The sequence below is a fragment of the Ahaetulla prasina genome, chromosome 10 (genome assembly GCF_028640845.1).
Source record: "Ahaetulla prasina isolate Xishuangbanna chromosome 10, ASM2864084v1, whole genome shotgun sequence".
In the NCBI taxonomy this organism is placed as follows: Eukaryota; Metazoa; Chordata; class Lepidosauria; order Squamata; family Colubridae; genus Ahaetulla; species Ahaetulla prasina.
Genome location: NC_080548.1, coordinates 16,675,321 through 16,693,030, shown reverse-complemented (window position 1 = coordinate 16,693,030; position 17,710 = coordinate 16,675,321). Strand labels below are relative to the sequence as shown.

At 48.8% G+C, this 17,710-nt stretch overlaps 1 protein-coding gene across 1 annotated transcript in view; it reads right to left on the bottom strand.

Moving 5' to 3' along the window:
* The window catches only part of LOC131204679 (digestive cysteine proteinase 2-like), a 68,716-nt gene that overhangs the window by 22,879 nt on the left and 28,127 nt on the right, over window positions 1-17,710 (bottom strand). Inside the window, exons 4-5 of the mRNA XM_058196180.1 lie at window positions 14,086-14,258; window positions 7,271-7,514 (exon numbers count right to left, since the gene is read on the bottom strand). Coding sequence (XP_058052163.1) covers window positions 7,271-7,514; window positions 14,086-14,258 — 417 coding nt within the window. The remainder of the gene's footprint in view (window positions 1-7,270; window positions 7,515-14,085; window positions 14,259-17,710) is intronic.

The window sequence follows — 17,710 nt, the reverse complement described above, 5'->3', positions numbered from 1 at the left end:
GAGACACAACAGATGGAATTATAGAATCAGAATTGGAACAGGCTCAGAGATCATCTAGTCCAGTGATGGCTAACCTTTTCCGGAGCGAGTGCCTGAATTGCACAGGCACAAATCCATGCATGCATGCACGAACCCACAAAATGAATGCGCGCGTGGCCCCCTGCATGCCCCCTGCCTCCCATGCATACGCGCGAGGAGCCCCGCACATGCCCCACCTCCAATGCATGCATGACAGTGACCCAAAGATCAGCTGGCCGGTGGGAGGTGTGCGCGTATGTGCGGCGGAGCTGAACTGGGGTGACAGCTCAAGTGCCCACAGAGAGGGTGCTGCGTGCCACCTCTGGCACGCGTGCCATAGGTTTGCCATCACGGATCTAGTCTAATTGCCTGTGCAATGCAGGATCCATTATAAGATTTTATGCAGATGACAATCAAGCTTCTGCTTGGAGACTTCAAACATAGTTGACTAAGCCATTAGTGGGCGTAAAATCAGACAATAGAAACCACAAGAGCTTGTTTCAAATCTCACATACAAGCACACATATCAGATCATAGCTTTACATCACGTGTGAACAAAACCTCTCCTTCTGTCAGTTTTTCAAGGTAAACCAAACAAGGAAACCAATACCATGTACAGTAGTGGCCAAAATTGTGGAAACCTTTTGGGGAAAGTATATTTTTGAGGTTTGATGGCTAATAACACCACTTTTTTTTTTGAGTTTCAAGATAATCATATTCCACTGCTGGAATGGTCTGGAAATAGCCCAGACCTTAACCCAATTGAAAATCTATGGAGGCGACTAAAGAAACTTGTCAGCCAGAAGCGACCCAGCAATAAAACCCAGTTAATAGAAGCAATCATTCAATTTCGGTTTCACATTGTAACAGCTGCAGAACTAAAAGACTTGGTTCACTCCATGGAAAGATGTGGTAAGGCCGTAATTCATGCTAAAGGTTACCCAACGAAGTATTAACTGACATGGTGATAATTTTTGTATATCTCGTTTTTTCTACGTGTTTCACTTTTCTTCTTTATACTGTAACTGCTATTCTAATAGCAAATCCTTCATAAAAGTTATTGCATTACATTCTTGATTAAATTATCTTTCCATTGATATATAATTCTATGGTAAGATAAAGGTAAAGGTTCCTCTCGCACATCTGTGCTAGTCGTTGCCGACTCTAGGGGGCGGTGCTCATCTCCGTTTCAAAGCCAAAGAGCCAGTACTGTCTGAAGACGTCTTCGTGGTCATGTGGCCGGCATGACTCAACGCCAAAGGCGCATGGAACGCTGTTACCTTCCCACCAAAGGTGGTCCCTATTTTTTCTACTTGCATTTTTACGTGCTTTCGAAACTGCTAGGTTGGCAGAAGCTGGGACAAGTAATGGGAGCTCACTCCATTACACGGCAGCACTAGGGATTCGAACCGCTGAGCTGCCGATCTTTCGATCGACAAGCTCAACATCCTAGCCCCTGAGCCACTGCGTCTACTACTCCCCCCAAAAAAGTGGTATTCTTAGCTAGTTTTAGAAAATACAGTTTTCCCAAAAGATTTCCACAATTTTAGCCACTACTGTAGGTTGATGTTACTTTTATTATAAGGCTCTAGTAACATGACTTTGCACATCTATATGTGTTCCATCTTTTATCTTCGTCTGAACTAACACAGGGGTGGGGGGGTGGCGGTTGGGATTAGAGAGAGTCTGGAGCCGGGGGAGACCACTGTACCTCAGATTGCCGGGTGCGAATCCCTCTTGGTGAGATGGGGTCATAGGTGTCAGATGGGCTTGCTGATCACGCACCTGGCTCCTTGCTGCGTGACAGCTGCCCTGCCCGAGCTCCTGGAGGTGCTGGCCGGGGTGGCAGTTGAGACCCCCAGACTTTTAGTCATGGGGGACTTTAACTTGCCATCTTCCGGCTCGTCATCAACAGCAGCTCGGGAGTTCATGGCTTCCATGACGGCCTTGGACCTGACCCAAGTAGTTGATGGCCCTACTCACATTGGGGGTGGCACTCTGGACCTGATTTTTGTCTCTGGTCAGTGGTTGAGAGATCTGGACTTAAAGGAAATAGTCACTGAACCTTTGTCATGGTCAGATCACTCTCTCCTTCGTCTGGACTTTCTGACCGCCATTCACCACCGCAGGGAGACGGAGCCGATACGTTGGTTCCGTCCCAGGCGCCTGATGGACCCGGAGGGGTTCCGGACGGAGCTTGGGCCATTTCCTGAGGGTCTGGCTCACGGCTCGGCTGAGGAACTTGTTGCGGCCTGGGAACGGGCCGCGGCGGGGGCCTTAGACCGTGTCGTGCCTTTGCGCCCTCTGACCCGGCGCAGGCCCCAACCGGCTCCTTGGTCCTCCGAGGAGCGGAGAGGGATGAAGCGCCGGAGAAGACGCCTAGAGAGTTCCTGGAGGTCCAGCCGTTCAGAAGCTGATCGGACACTAGTGAAGTCCTATACTAGGGCTTACCTAGTGGCATTGAGGGAAGCGAGGCGTAGCTACGCCTCCTCATTGCATCGGCAGATAACCGCCCAGCCGCCCTGTTTGGGTGACCCGCTCCCTCCTACACCAGGGGAGCGGATGACCCGCTGCAGGGACGTGCTGAGGAGTTTAACGGTTATCTATACGATAAAATCGCTCAGCTTCGGGATGGTTTGGACCAAGATTGCGTGATACGGGTGAGACGGCTGAGGGTGGCCAAAATTGTGGAAACCTTTTGGGGAAAGTATATTTTTGAGGTTTGATGGCTAATAACACCACTTTTTTTTTTGAGTTTCAAGATAATCATATTCCACTGCTGGAATGGTCTGGAAATAGCCCAGACCTTAACCTAATTGAAAATCTATGGAGGCGACTAAAGAAACTTGTCAGCCAGAAGCGACCCAGCAATAAAACCCAGTTAATAGAAGCAATCATTCAATCTTGGTTTCACATTATAACAGCTGCAGAACTAAAAGACTTGGTTCACTCCATGGAAAGATGTGGTAAGGCCGTAATTCATGCTAAAGGTTACCCAACGAAGTATTAACTGACATGGTGATAATTTTTGTATATCTCGTTTTTTCTACGTGTTTCACTTTTCTTCTTTATACTGTAACTGCTATTCTAATAGCAAATCCTTCATAAAAGTTATTGCATTACATTCTTGATTAAATTATCTTTCCATTGATATATAATTCTATGGTAAGGTAAAGGTAAAGATTCCCCTCGCACATCTGTGCTAGTCGTTGCCGACTCTAGAGGGCGGTGCTCATCTCTGTTTCAAAGCCGAAGAGCCAGTGCTGTCCGAAGACGTCTCCGTGGTCATGTGGCCGGCATGACTCAACGCCAAAGGCGCATGGAATGCTGTTACCTTCCCACCAAAGGTGGTCCCTATTTTTTCTACTTGCATTTTTACGTGCTTTCGAAACTGCTAGGTTGGCAGAAACTGGGACAAGTAAGGGGAGCTCACCCCATTACACAGCAGCACTAGGGATTCGAACCGCTGAGCTGCCGACCTTTCGATCGACAAGCTCAACATCCTAGCCCCTGAGCCACCGCGTCCCCTAATTCTATGGTACTACTCCCAAAAAAAGGTGGTGTTATTAGCTAGTTTTAGAAAATACACTTTTCCCAAAAGATTTCCACAATTTGGCACTACTGTAGGTTGATGTTACTTTTATTATAAGGCTCTAGTAACATGACTTTGCACATCTATATGTGTTCCATCTTTTATCTTCGTCTGAACTAACACAGGGGTGGGGGGGTGGCGGTTGTGATTAGAGAGAGTCTGGAGCCGAGGGAGACCACTGTACCTCAGATTGCCGGGTGCGAATCCCTCTTGGTGAGATGGGGTCATAGGTGTCAGATGGGCTTGCTGGTCGCGTACCTGGCTCCTTGCTGCGTGACAGCTGCCCTGCCCGAGCTCCTGGAGGTGCTGGCCGGGGTGGCAGTTGAGACCCCCAGACTTTTAGTCATGGGGGACTTTAACTTGCCATCTTCCGGCTCGTCATCAACAGCAGCTCGGGAGTTCATGGCTTCCATGACGGCCTTGGACCTGACCCAAGTAGTTGATGGCCCTACTCACATTGGGGGTGGCACTCTGGACCTGATTTTTGTCTCTGGTCAGTGGTCGAGAGATCTGGACTTAAAGGAAATAGTCACTGAACCTTTGTCATGGTCAGATCACTCTCTTCTTCGCCTGGACTTTCTGACCGCCATTCACCACCGCAGGGAGACGGAGCCGACACGTTGGTTCCGTCCCAGGCGCCTGATGGACCCGGAGGGTTCGGACGGAGCTTGGGCCATTTCCTGAGGGTCTGGCTCACGGCTCGGCTGAGGAACTTGTTGCGGCTGGGGACCGGGCGCGGGCGGGGGCCTTAGACCGGGCCGTCCCTTTCCGCCCTCTGACCCGGCGCAGGTCCCAACCGGCTCCTTGGTTCTCCGAGGAGCTGAGAGGGATGAAGCGCCGGAGAAGACGCCTAGAGAGTTCCTGGAGGTCCAGCCGTTCAGAAGCTGATCGGACACTAGTGAAGTCCTATACTAGGGCTTACCTAGTGGCATTGAGGGAAGCGAGGCGTAGCTACGCCTCCTCCCTCATTGCATCGGCAGATAACCGCCCAGCCGCCCTGTTTCAGGTGAGCCCCCCCCTCCTACACCCAGGGGAGCGGATGACCCGTTGCAGGGACGTGCTGAGGAGTTTAACGGTTATCTATACGATAAAATCGTTCAGCTTCGGGATGGTTTGGACCAAGATTGCGGTGATACGGGTGAGACGGCTGAGGGTGGTCTTGGTGACATTTTATGGGATGAGTTTGACCCTGTCGCTCCCGAGGACATGGACAGGTTGTTGGGAGGCTGAATGCCACCACGTGTTTATTGGACCCGTGCCCTCCTGGCTGGTGCTGGCCACGCAGGAGGTGACACGAGGCTGGCTCCAGGCGATTACGAGCGCTTCCTTGGTGGAGGGTGTCTTCCGCCGCCTTGAAAGAGGCGGTGGTGAGGCCCTCCTCAAGAAGCCTTCCTGACCCGCTGTTTTAGGTAATTATCGTCGTCTCCAACCCGCTCATGCTAAGGTTGTAGAGAGTATGGTGGCATATCAGTTTCCTTGCACCTGGATGAAACTGTCTATCTAGACCTGCTCCAGTCCGGTTTCCGCCCGTTACAGCACGGAGACGGCTTTGGTCAAGCAGGATGATCTCTGAGGGCCAGGATAGGGGTTGTTCCTCTGCCCTGGTCCTATTAGACCTCTCAGCGGCTTTTGATACCATCGACCATGGTATCCTGCTGCGCCGGTTGGAGGGATTGGGAGTGGAGGCACCGCTTATCGGTGGTTCTCCTCCCATCTCTCCGACCGTCGCAGTCGGTGTTGACAGGGGGCAGAGGTCGGCCCCGAGGCGCCTCACTTGTGGGTGCCGAGGGATCGATCCTCTCGCCTTCTGTTCAACATCTACATGAAGCCGCTGGGTGAGATCATCAGTGGGTTCGTGTGAGGTACCAGCTGTATGCGGATGACACCCAGCTGTACTTTTCACACCGGACCACCCCAACGGTTATCAAGTGCTGTCCCGGTGTCTGGAGGCCGACGGGTCTGGATGGGGAGAAACAGGCTCAAGCTCAATCCTCCAAGACAGAGTGGCTGTGGATGCCGCATCCCGCACAGTCAGCTAACCGCGGCTGACCATCGGTGGCGAGTCATTGGCCCCGGCGGAGAGGGTGCGCAACTTAGGCGCCCTCCTGGATGAACGGCTGTCTCTAGAAGATCATTTGACGGCCGCCTCCAGGAGAGCGTTTCACCAGGTTCGCCTGGTGCGCCAGTTGCGCCTTTCTGGACCGGGAGGCCCTATGCACGGTCACCACGCCTCGTGACGCCTCGCCTGGATTACTGCAACGCCTCACATGGGGCTTCCTTGAAGGGCATCCGAGGCTGCAGTTAGTCCAGAATGCGCTGCGCTGGTGATAGATGGAGCCCTCGTGGCTCCCGTGATAACACCCATCCTGCGCAGGCTGCACTGGCTACCTGTGGCCTTCCGGTGCGCTTCAAGGTTTTGGTGACCACCTTTAAAGCGCCCATGGCATAGGGCCGGGTTATCTACGGGACCGCCTACTGCGACCAGATACCTCTCACCGACCCGCGCCTCACAGAGAGGGACTCTCAGGGTGCCGTCAGCTAGGCAGTGTCGTCTGGCGACGCCCAGGAAGGGCCTTCTGTGGGGCTCCCACCTCTGGAACGAACTCCCCAGGACTCCGTCAACTTCCAGATCTTCGAACCTTCCGTCGCGAGCTCAAGACTCATTTATTCATCTGTGCAGGACTGGCTTAGACTTTTAAATTTAGAGGGGTTTTAAATTGATTTTAATATTTATATTTCTATTTTTAAAAATTGGTATTATTAATTATTGGCATTAGAATAAGTCTTTTAATGATTATTTTAATTTGTATATTGATGTTTTTTATATGCCTGTAAACCGCCCTGAGTCCTTTGAGAGATAGGGCGGTATATAAGTTTAAATAATAAATAAATAAATAAATAAACTAGAGATCCCTTTTGTTGACAATCGCCTTGGTAGCTGCTCTTCCTTCTATTCAACGCCATTCCCTCTTACACTTTTGTTCTCAATCTTTTAGTTTATTCTGTGTAATAGAACCACCCGATTGCTATCCAACCCAACATGGAGATTTAGCTTGAGAGTGTACCAGGGTGGGCTTCAAAAATTTTAGCAAGGGGTTCTCTACCTGGTTGCTGGGTGGGTGTGGCCATGGTAGGCGTGGCCTAGTTAGCCTCCTGCACCACGGCGGGAGGAGGGTGTTTTTGCCCTCTCTGGGCTCCAGAGGCTTTCTTTGAGCCTCCAGGAGAGCAAAAATGGCCTCCTCAGGCTCTGGAGGCCCTCTGGAGGCCCTGAATTTCTGGTAGGCCCATTCTTCACCCTCCCCGAGCCTCCACACATGCCCTGCATTTACCTGCATCCCATGTGGGGACTCCTGGGAGGGGCAAGGCGGGGTGGGAGTGGCCAGCCAGGAGTGGGATTTGGGAGGTTCTCCAAATTGCACAGAATCTTAGCTAGAGGTTCTCCCGAACCCCTGCGAACCCCCAGAAGCCCACCCCTGGAGTGTACCCTTTAGCTTCAGTTTTTTCTCGCTCAGAAGAGGGTCTGCTTGGGTGTGACATCTGATTCTGATCCCTGCAGAGTTGTGAAGTTCGCAACGATGGTCGTCACCCTGCACACAATGAGCAAAAGCTTGAGGGCCCATCTCCCCAAAGCAGGCAGGAGGTTGAATCCTTCCGACTCACCATTTGATTTCAGGACGAAGATGGAAGCTGGGAAGCTGTTGGAGAAGTCGCTGTAATTGATTTCATACTTGTCGTAGTGGGACCCCAGCAAGCTGTTGTAACCCTTCATCTCGTAATGCACCGGGGTGACTCCACAGCTGGCGTTGGTCACCCACATGGTATAGATATTCTTCTTCTTGCCCCAGTTGGTTATGCTCTGCCACACGGAGGTGTAGATGCCTTTGAAGTATTCTTCTCTTACAAACTGGAGGAACAACAGAGAGAAGAGGCACATTTGAAAGAGGCACATGGGAAACTGTATTGTACCAATAAAGGAGAATATTTGTAGCTCAGGGTTGAAATGAGGGAGTCCTTGGTGCTTTCTTAACATGGTTGTTTTCTTGCAGATGTTTTATTACCCAAACTAGCACTGAGGATGTTACTTAGTTCGGGTAATAAAACATCTGCAAGAAAACAACCAAGTTCAGAGAACATCAAGGACTCCCTCAAACTGCATTGTCCCAGTCAAGCTTTTTGATTGGAATTGCATACTGCACCAAGCCTGGTTCTTGTAACTGTAACTCAGGGGTGAAATCCAGCAGGTCGGTAGCAGAAATTTTGCGTAATTCGGAGAACCGGCAAATACCATTTCTGGCTGGTCCCAGAGTGGGGTGGGAATGGGGATTTTGCAATATCCTTCCTCCAGGAGTGGGGCGGGAATGGGGATTTTGCAGTATCCTTCCTCTGCCACGCCCACCAAGCCAGCATGGATGGATGGATGCCTTCTGCACTTTACTGGCCAAAACAGGGTGCGGAGGGGGCCACGCGTGGCCCATTTTCAGACTCCATGGCCTCCTGCAGCACTCTGCCGGCCAAAAATGAGTCGCATGGGGGCCTCGGGAGCAGTGGTGAAATCTAAATTTCTTCCCTACCAGTTCTGTGGGTGTGGCTTGGTGGGCATGGCTTGGTGGGGGGGTCATGTGATTGGGTGGGCATGGCTATGTGACTGGGGGATCAAAAGACAGAAACTCACTAACAATGTCCTGCTAGAGCAGGGTTGGACTAGATGACCTCCAGGTCCCTTCCAGCCCTGGATTATCCTCTGAAGCTGCGTCTAGTGCCAGGTTCCTCTCCTTTTTCCTCCCTCCCTCTCCTTCCTTCCCTCCTTCCTTCCTTCCCTCCCTCCCTCCCTTCCTCTCTCTCTCTCTCATGAACCCCACCCCCCAGGGGTGAAATCCAGCAGGTTCTGACAGGTTCTGGAGAACCGGTAGCAGAAATTTTGAGTAGTTCAGAGAACTGGCAAATACCATCTCTGGCTGGCCCCAGATTGGGGTAGGAATGGAGAATTTGCAATATCCTTTCCCCAGAAGTAGGGAGGGAATGGAGATTTTGCAGTATCCTTCCCCTGCCATGCCCACCAAGCCACATCCACCGAACCGGTAGTAAAAAAAATTAGATTTCATCACTGCCAGCCCCCCATTTTTTGCCTACACCCCCCATTTTTTGCCTAGCAGGCTTCTGCTGTTTTTAGCTTTTAAAAAATGCTTTTAAAAGTTAAAAAAAAAAAGGCTCTGACGATCCCGTGGCTCAGCTGGGCATGGGCAGGGATTTTTGCTATTGGTTCTCCGAACCACCTGCCGCCATTGCTACTGGATTGGCCAATCTAGTCCGAACCGGGAGCATTTTACCCCTGCTCGGGAGGCACTGCGGGCTGGTCCTTTGATATTTCTAGGCTGGCCCCCAGCCCCAGGCTGGATTTAAGCACTTGAGTTTAACACCCCTGGCTTAGGATATTATATGATTCCAATCTTGAGACAACCCCAGAAGGATAAAAAGTCCCGGTATCCTCTTTGGTGCTTTCAGATTCATCCAGAGCTCAATGTTTCACTCTTCCCCTGCTTTGTTTAAGAGTTTGGAGAATGGCTGTAAGAAACAAGGGGAATCATCTTTGGAGAGGTTTGGGGAGCTTATTTTATATTTTAAATCCTCCGTCTTCATCTTCTCTTGGAGTGTAGCCTTGGCATGCTATACAGAGAAGCCTGGGTGATCTTTCAGCCAACAGGAGTCACACACTAGTTGTCTTTTTCAATTGGCAGCTCCATTTGCTGGAAGAAGAACTTCTCATGGCTGATTTAATCCATACAGAAGTAATGAACACTAGTGATACCAGGTGTTGAATTTGGCACCTCTACAAAGAGAGCAGGGGCTTTCCTACTGAATTACCTACCGTTCTTTCCCCACAACTTCATTTGTAAGCAGAATGCACTTTATCAATGTTAGCAACATTATCCCGAGTTCTCGGTTTCACCTAAAGGGAAACCAAGTGGCAGCAGGACTCAAGGAACCCACTGTTGTGTCTCGTCCGCTTTCCCCGCAGCCGGGCCCGTCTTATCTGCTTCCGAACGCTGAGGAATGTCCTAGCATGCCTCCCGGCCCCAGCCCTGGCTCCATGCCCAGGCAAACGGAGCAACTAGACCCCTCCCCCTCCCCCACTGCATGTGAGCTGGAGGAAGGTCAATTACCAACAGCTGCAGACTGGAGTGACCCTCGCTTCAGAAGAATTGATAGGCGGCGGCGACAGAAGGAAGGGAGGGGCAGGCCTGGATAAGTGCTGAGTCATGGAGCCACACCCCATGACCTATATAAAGGATCTGCTTTCTGGCATTCTCTGAATCAGGCAAAGTCTACCTTATCTTGCTGAAGTCACTTTCTGGTCTCCTACCTGCCTTGAGAACTTTGCTAGGACTTTGGCAGAGCTGCAGAGGCACGCCTGATTCGGATTTCCCTGACCCAGCCGTCAGCGGAGGAGTGGGACACGACACCCACAACACACTTTGGACATGTTGAAGAATCGCTCTATCTCCGGTGGGTTTTTGGTTTTCCTACCAAGTGGCTATCACTTGATATTACCAAGTGACAGCCAAGCTTCCAGTCGAATAGCCAACATCCCAAGTAGCCAAGAAATCCAGCTTCTATGGCAGCTCTATTAGTGGTTAAAGACGCTGGTAAAGAAACTAGCCCAGATTTGATAAGCGGACCCTGCTTGATGGGGTAAGCTCCCGTTACTTGCCCCAGCTCCTGTTGACCTAGCAGTTCGAAAGCATGAAAATGTGAGTAGATAAATAGGTAGGTTCCCTATTTAGGAACTGCTTCTATCAAAGGGCTCATTTTTCGTGGTCGTGAGACGAGGATGGCTGATGCCTTGCTTTGGCCCCTGTGGCTTTGTAAATGAGGCTCATACTAGTAGATAGAACTAGAATAATAATAGAAGGGTAATTGGAATAGTAGAACAAAGGAGCAATTTCCTGACACTGAGAACAATTAATCAATGGAACCGCTTGCCTCCGTAAGTTGTGGGTGCTCCATCACTGGAGGTTTTTGAGAAGAGATTGGATAACCATTTGTCTGAAATGATGTAGGACAGGGTTGGCGAACCTTTTTTTACATCAAGTGCCGAAATGGGAGCTCGCATGTGCGCACCGGAAACCGGAAGAGCATGCACATGCGCACTGGGCGGCTGCTCTTCCGGTTTACGGTGCGTGCACATGCATCGGCCACCTGGTGTTCCCGTTTCTGGCATGCACGTGCATGCAAAAACCAGCTGGCTGGTGCGCATGCGCACGCCAGACAGCTTCTCTTCTGGTTTTCAGTGCTCATGCACGTGTGAAGACCAGCTGTCCGGTGCGCCAGAACCCGGACGAGCAATGGGCGACGGCTTGCGTGTCTGGAGAGATGGCTCTGCGTGCCACTTCCAGCACGCGTGCCATAGGTTCACCATCACGGGTGTAGGGTTTCCTGCCTGAACAGGGGGTTGGACTAGAAGGCTTCCAAGGTCCCTTCCAGCCCGATGAGTATATTCTAAGATACCACTTTGGGGGGAAGGTAACAACATTACAGGCACCTTGGTGTATAATCATGCTGGCTACATGACCATGGATGGAAGCATCTTCAGACAGTGTTGGTTCTCCCAGTTAAGAAACAGAGAAGAGCACCGCCTCCTAAAGTCGGATACGACTGGACAAGGGGAAACCTTGTCCTTTATCTTTATCAGAAAGACAGGCTGACACAATTTCAAATAGGGGTGGTGGTGGTGTCTTTCAAAGCAAGGAGGATTTTGAGTCCTTCATTAGCAAACTAGCAAAACAACACCACGAAGTTTCTCGTCCACATCTGTAGCATCGTGGTCTACCAGACAGCGATTTGGCATAGGTCAAATAACAGCTTGCCATCAGCTGTGTGTGACAAATGCCACCTCGAGCAGCCATTGCAGAAAAGAGATTTCATTACTGTCAAGTCAACAGCATCTGGGTGAAACCTGCCTTGCAATTTTATTAGAAACTTGGCACGGGGAAGAGCAGCTTTGCCGCAGAAGGAAGCGGCTGACTCACTAAGGCAAAGGGCAAGCTGAGCTGGCTAAGGATTTGTCCATGTGCTGTTCTCAATTGGAACAGCTTTCTCGGGCCTATCGAAAGAAAGGAGGGCTGGGATATTAGTGTTTACCATGGTCTGTTGCAGGGGTGAAATCCAGCAGGTTCTGACAGGTTCTGGAGAACCGGTAGTGGAAATTTTGAGTAGTTCGGAGAACCGGAAAATGCCACCTCTGTGTTCTGTCCCCTCCCGGCCTTGGCCACACGAGATGGCTAAATGAGCCCGTAATTGAGTTCATGGCTGCTATCAATCCTGGCAGGGAATCTGCAGCTGCCTGCCAAAGTCTCTCTTTTATTTTGGGGTTGCCAGGCAATCAGGAAGTCAGCAGTCCAGGCCGAATGTTCAGCTCACTTCTCTGAGTAAAGAGTTCAGCTCAATTTTTGCTCGTCACAGAGCAGAAGAGCAGCCAGGACTGCTTTTATACACTGTGGGGTGTAGGTCCGTGACTCAGCACTTCCTAGGCCTGCCCCACCCCTGCTTCTGTTGTTCCCACCTCTCCTACCTACGAAACCTAGGGTCCAGCCAGGCCTGATTGCCATCAGCTGGATCTGGAGGTGTGGCCTGGGGGGGGAAAGAGTCAGGGGATGGAGGCCTCGTTATCTCCTCCACCTGGCCTGCCTCTGGCTCCTGGAGCTGAGCCAGGGAAGCCAATGCTCCAGAGGTAAGTTCCCTTCCCCCTCACTTTCTGAGTCACTTTCTGGCAAAGGGCCCGGCTCAGGAGGCGCAGACACAACACTCTGGCTGGCCCCAGAGTGAGGTGGGAATGGAGATTTGGCAGTATCCTTCCCCTGCCACACCCACCGAGCCACACCCACCAAGCCACACCATGTCCACCAAGCCACGGCCACAGAATCAGTAGTAAAAAAAAAATTGAACTTCACTATTGGTCTGTTGAAAGAACCAGGGTGCACTGAAGGTGTAGTAATTCTTGGCCTCCAAAAGCAAGCGAGCTGGGGAAAGACTGCAGCTCAATGGTAGAAGATTGCTTTGCATAGAGAAGACCTCCAACATCAGGGGGGAAAAAAAGTGTTTTGAAATTACACATTCTAGCCAATGGCTGGCATGGTTGTTTATTTCATAAATAAAACATTTCCCAGATAAATCACAATTTAACCAAGTCCAGGCTACATTATAACCATGATTCACAAATTGCATTGACTATGTTTACACAACGTGCTAGCAAATCATAAAATCCGCATTACAATGTCGGTGCTATATCAATCCAACTAATGTGGCTTGTTCGGTTTGGCTCAATAAGTTGGGAAAATCTGGTCATTTATGGCCTCTAAACCATAGTTTAGTGAAATGTACCAGCAAGTAATATCTAATTCAACAAGCTATGTTTACCACCACTGTTTTGCATGATGGATGAATCTAGCGCTTGGTCGGGTGTTGCCAATATTTGCCAAATAAGATGCAGAAAGCGATAATTTAAATTATATGTCCAGCCAATATGCCAGAGGGAAACTATATTTTTCCCAAGTTCTGTCTTACAAAAATGTGTTGGGCAGAGGAAGGGTGAAATTAAAAATAATAATAATAATAATGCAAGTAGAAATAATTTTTTTTCATAAGGATGAGTTTTCTTTCTTACATGTAAGAAAAATATATATAGGCAGGATGGGCTTCAAAAATGTTAGCAAGGGGTTTTCTGTCCGGTTGCTGGGTGGGTGTGGCCATGGTGGGTGTGGCCTAGTCGGACTCCTGCACTGTGGTGGGCGGAGGGTGTTTGTGCCCTCCCTGGGCTCTGGAGGCTTTTCTTGAGCCTCCAGGAGGGCAAAAATAGCCTCCCCAGGCTTCCTGAACTTCTGGTAGGCCTGTTTTTCACCCTCCCTGAACCTCCGAGTGCACCCTGCACTTACCTGCATCCAAAACAGGCCATGTAGGTACCTCCTGGGAAGGGGGGAGTGGGCAGGGGCAGCCAGGAGTGGGATTTGGGGGTTCTCCAAACTGCACAGAATCTTAGCTAGAGGTTCTCCCGAACCCCTGTGAACCTCCAGCAGCCCCACCCCTGGATATAGGATGCTTGATTCACTGTGGACACCACAAACTGACAAATTCCCCCTATTTGTGGAATAGGGGCAGTGGTGGGATTCAAATAATTTAACAACCGGTTCTCTGCCCTAATGATTTCTTCCAATTACCAGTTCGCCAAACTGCTCAGAAAGTTACCAACCGGTTCTCCCGAAGTGGTGCGAACCGGCTGAATCCCACCACTGAATAGGGGGAATGTCTAGGGTTTCCTGCCTAAGCACGGGGTTGGACTAGAAGACCTCCAAGGTCCCTTCCAACTCTGTTATTCTATTCTATTCTTTCCAACGATCAACCAGGCAACTGTCCAGCTACAAATCCAGCTTGACGTCTTGGACTCCCTTCGCTTCTCCAATCGCTGAGCTTCGTTGACTCACCTTGAAATCTTTCATGTCGGGAAAGACCCCTTGAGGCTTCACTTGACTTTCTTTGGTGCCGTTTAACAGGAAGCACTTCTGAATGTTGACCACATTTTCCGTGGTGGCTGGCGTAATCTTGAACAAAGCACCATAGGGCTCTAAACATCCAAGCTGCAGCGTCACCACCTGGCCTGCAAAAATGCCAAAAAATTCCTCTGTAAACAACAAAATACCTTATCCCACCAGACTTGAAATCCTGGGCTTGGAAAACTTGGAACTCCGTCGCCTTTGACAAGACCTAAGTTTAACTCATAGAATCATCTATTGTAATGTCCTTCCTGTCAAAGACTACTTCAGCTTTAATTGCAATAATACAAGAGCAACCAATAGATTTAAACTTAATGTCAACCGCTTTAATCTAGATTGCAGAAAATATGACTTCTGTAACAGAATCATCAGTGCTTGGAATACTTTACCTGACTCTGTGGTCTCTTCCCATAATCCCAAAAGCTTTAACCAAAAACTTTCTACTATTGACCTCACCCCATTCCTAAGAGGACCATAAGGGGCGTGCATAAGTGCACAAACGTGCCTACCGTTCCTGTCCTATTGTTTTTCTTTTCTTCTTCCTATATATATATATATATGCTTATACCGTTATATACTATATAACCTTTCTATATGATACTTACATATATTGTTGTGACAAAAATAAAAATTATAAGGAAATAGATATTTAAAATCTCCGTAGCTCAAAAGTTCCCGGCACCCTCAAAAGATCTCACGGCACCCCTTAGTGCCGCGGCACACTGGTTGGGAACCACTGAATTAGAGGATTATGCCTAAATCTCTTTCTTCCATACAAACGCATTCATTAGGTCTTCTGTTGCCTAACTAGAGTGCCTCTTCATGCAGAGATGAAATAGTAGCTCATTAGAGAGCCGCCCGTATCTGAAACATCTTCTCAGATGAGTCTCCAGGTAGGCTTAATGAGTTGGGAAATTCTCCTTATGGTCACCTAGCTGTAGGAGAAGAGTGGGCAGAGCTGAGGGCGGAGATAAGTGTGTCATCAACTTGGAATTGTTACATTCCCACAAGCGGTTCAAGTCCAACCTCTCCTGAATTCTGTTGATCCTTATCTGGTGCCAATTTAGTGTTGAATTTTAGTTGACTAGATACCTGTGTATTATGGGTTTGAACGAACCTTCTATGCTGCAATCTAATGGATTCTTTGCACCTGGCATTAGCTTAGTTGCCTCCATGTGCTCTGTTGCCTCCTTAGGCTGACTGGGCTCAACTTCTGAACCTTGGTTGAGGGAGGTCATCTCAAATGCTTAGCAGTGAATGCAGTTCACATGTACATATGTAGAGAGGGAAGCCTTTTGCCCACCATAGTTTGGAGAAAACATCGCAACTGGCTAAAAGTTTGTAGAGATTCTCAGTCATCCAGGTCATGGTTGTCCCAAAGGTGTTTTTTTCAGCAGGCAACTGGACTTTTTTGTTTTTTCTGTTGAAGACATTTCGCTTCTCATCCAAGAAGCTTCTTCAGCTCTGACAGGATAATGGGAAATATATTCCTTGCAGACAGCTGGTCATTTGCATTCTTTTAGAGGGTCGGTGAAGCACTTGGGGCTTTATCTGGGTCCTACCAGGAGCACTACGAGAAAGTCCAGCTGCCTTCTGAAAAAGCACCTTTGGGACACAACTGGCTAGCTTCACATAACTGTTGTGACACAGACCCAAGTAGGTAGCAACAAATTCAGTCCGTGATAAAATAAACTTTATTCGAACAGCTGGGAATTACTTCATTCCCAGCGTCGTTCAACTCAAAGTAAAACAAATGCCTCTCAAACACAAATTCTTCAGTTATCACAAACCTTAGTCCAATTAGGCAAACTGCCAAAGGCCTTTCTTGGCAAACGTTCAGAAGTCACAAAAACAAAGTTTCACGAAGCAGAGAATGCAGCTACAATGTTGTTTTCCAGCAAGCTGAAACACCGGTGCTGGTCTGTTTTAAGCCTTATGGGAGGGGCCAATCATCTCTTGGCCCTACTCCCGAGTTGTCCTCTCTGCTTGAGCTGCTCTTGCCTTTTTGCAGCTCTTGTCATGCATGCATCAAGAACAGGCTCCTCCTGTTCCTCTGCCTCACTACTATCAGTTTCTGGAGGCTCTGGAGTCCGCACCTTATTTTCTGATGGCCCTGGCCCCACCTCAGCCTCATTGCTGTCCGCCTCCATTGCCAGCTCCATAGGCTGCTGATGGACCACAACAATAACATAAAAAGCCATAAACCATGTTTTAAGTCTGGAAGGCAAGGCTCACCCATCACCAAAGCCCAAACTACGTACACTTTTAACACGATTTGTGAACCCGATCTTGGCAGTGGCACTCTCATCAATTTAAATTGGAGCCTTGTACAGTGGCATTATCAAGGACCGAACTCTAGACTTGCTGTGTTCAAAAACGCACGTGCTCTTTTCACTAAGCTACAATGGCTCAGATTCATTCTATCCGGTCCTCACTGGGGTGGAGTTTTCCTGCTAATTCCATGTTAATCACAGAACTGTGGACTTGGAACGAACTGTGAGAAAGGTTCTTTGGATAATCAAAATGCCAAGGATGAGCTGAACCAGGAAGGATCGGTTTGAACAGACTGTACCCTCTTGACAGGTTGATCCAGCAAACCACCATTCCTAGCAATCATGACGAATTCTTGCTTGATGAATTGTAGGTCCATCCTAACACAGATGTGCACGGAAAAGGCTAGAGTGGATTACAACCATGATCTACCAAAGTTCAGGAGAAGGTCAAAGTACATCGGATGGATAAAAGTATTCTGCCCTGAATCACGATGGCTGTGTCAAAAGCCAAGTGAAACCAAATCAACCACTCCTTTAACTGTCTTCTAAATTGTAGCAATATTTCATGATAAGATTGATGAACATTGGCTAGCCAGAGTCCAACATTTTCAGGTTATAAATCAGGAGGAAAAAAAGAGGTGCTCTGGGTAGATGTGTGTGTGAAGCGTGTAAAGGTGTGCAGTGCACGTAGTGTGTAAGAGCTCCCCTAATCAATAGCTGTTTTCTTTGCTGTTTTTTGCCTGCTGCTTCAGTCACTGTCTTCTCCACCCTGAGACATCTTTCTGGGAGCAAGAAGCTACAAGACAAAAGTTGCTAACTATCTGATTAATAATTCAGATAACTGCCCTGCTTACATTAGTTGGGGAAATCATGTTGATCAGCAAAGTTACCTCTAATTAACTGTGCTAAGATTGAGAAACCTAAAGGGACCATTGTATTTAAGCCCTGATCCAGTAAGCCAAGGAAATTGTCATCATGTACACTGTTGTCTTCAGTGGTTGTCCCTTGGGGACAAAGTTCTTAAGAGGGAACAATGCTCCCCCCTCCATGTCCCCCTTCTCAAGAGGGACTAGCCTAATCCTCTGCCATGTGCAAGAAAACCAATGTTATTCCATATATTGCATTTGTTTTTGTTTCACCCCTATTCTTGAGACAAAGAGATAATTCTAACTTTTAGGGGACTTGGTGCTCTCTGAGCTTGGTTGTTTTCTTGCAGGCGTTTCATTACCCAACCAGATAACATCATCAGTGCTAGATGGAAGTGGGATTTGCTCTCTATTTTG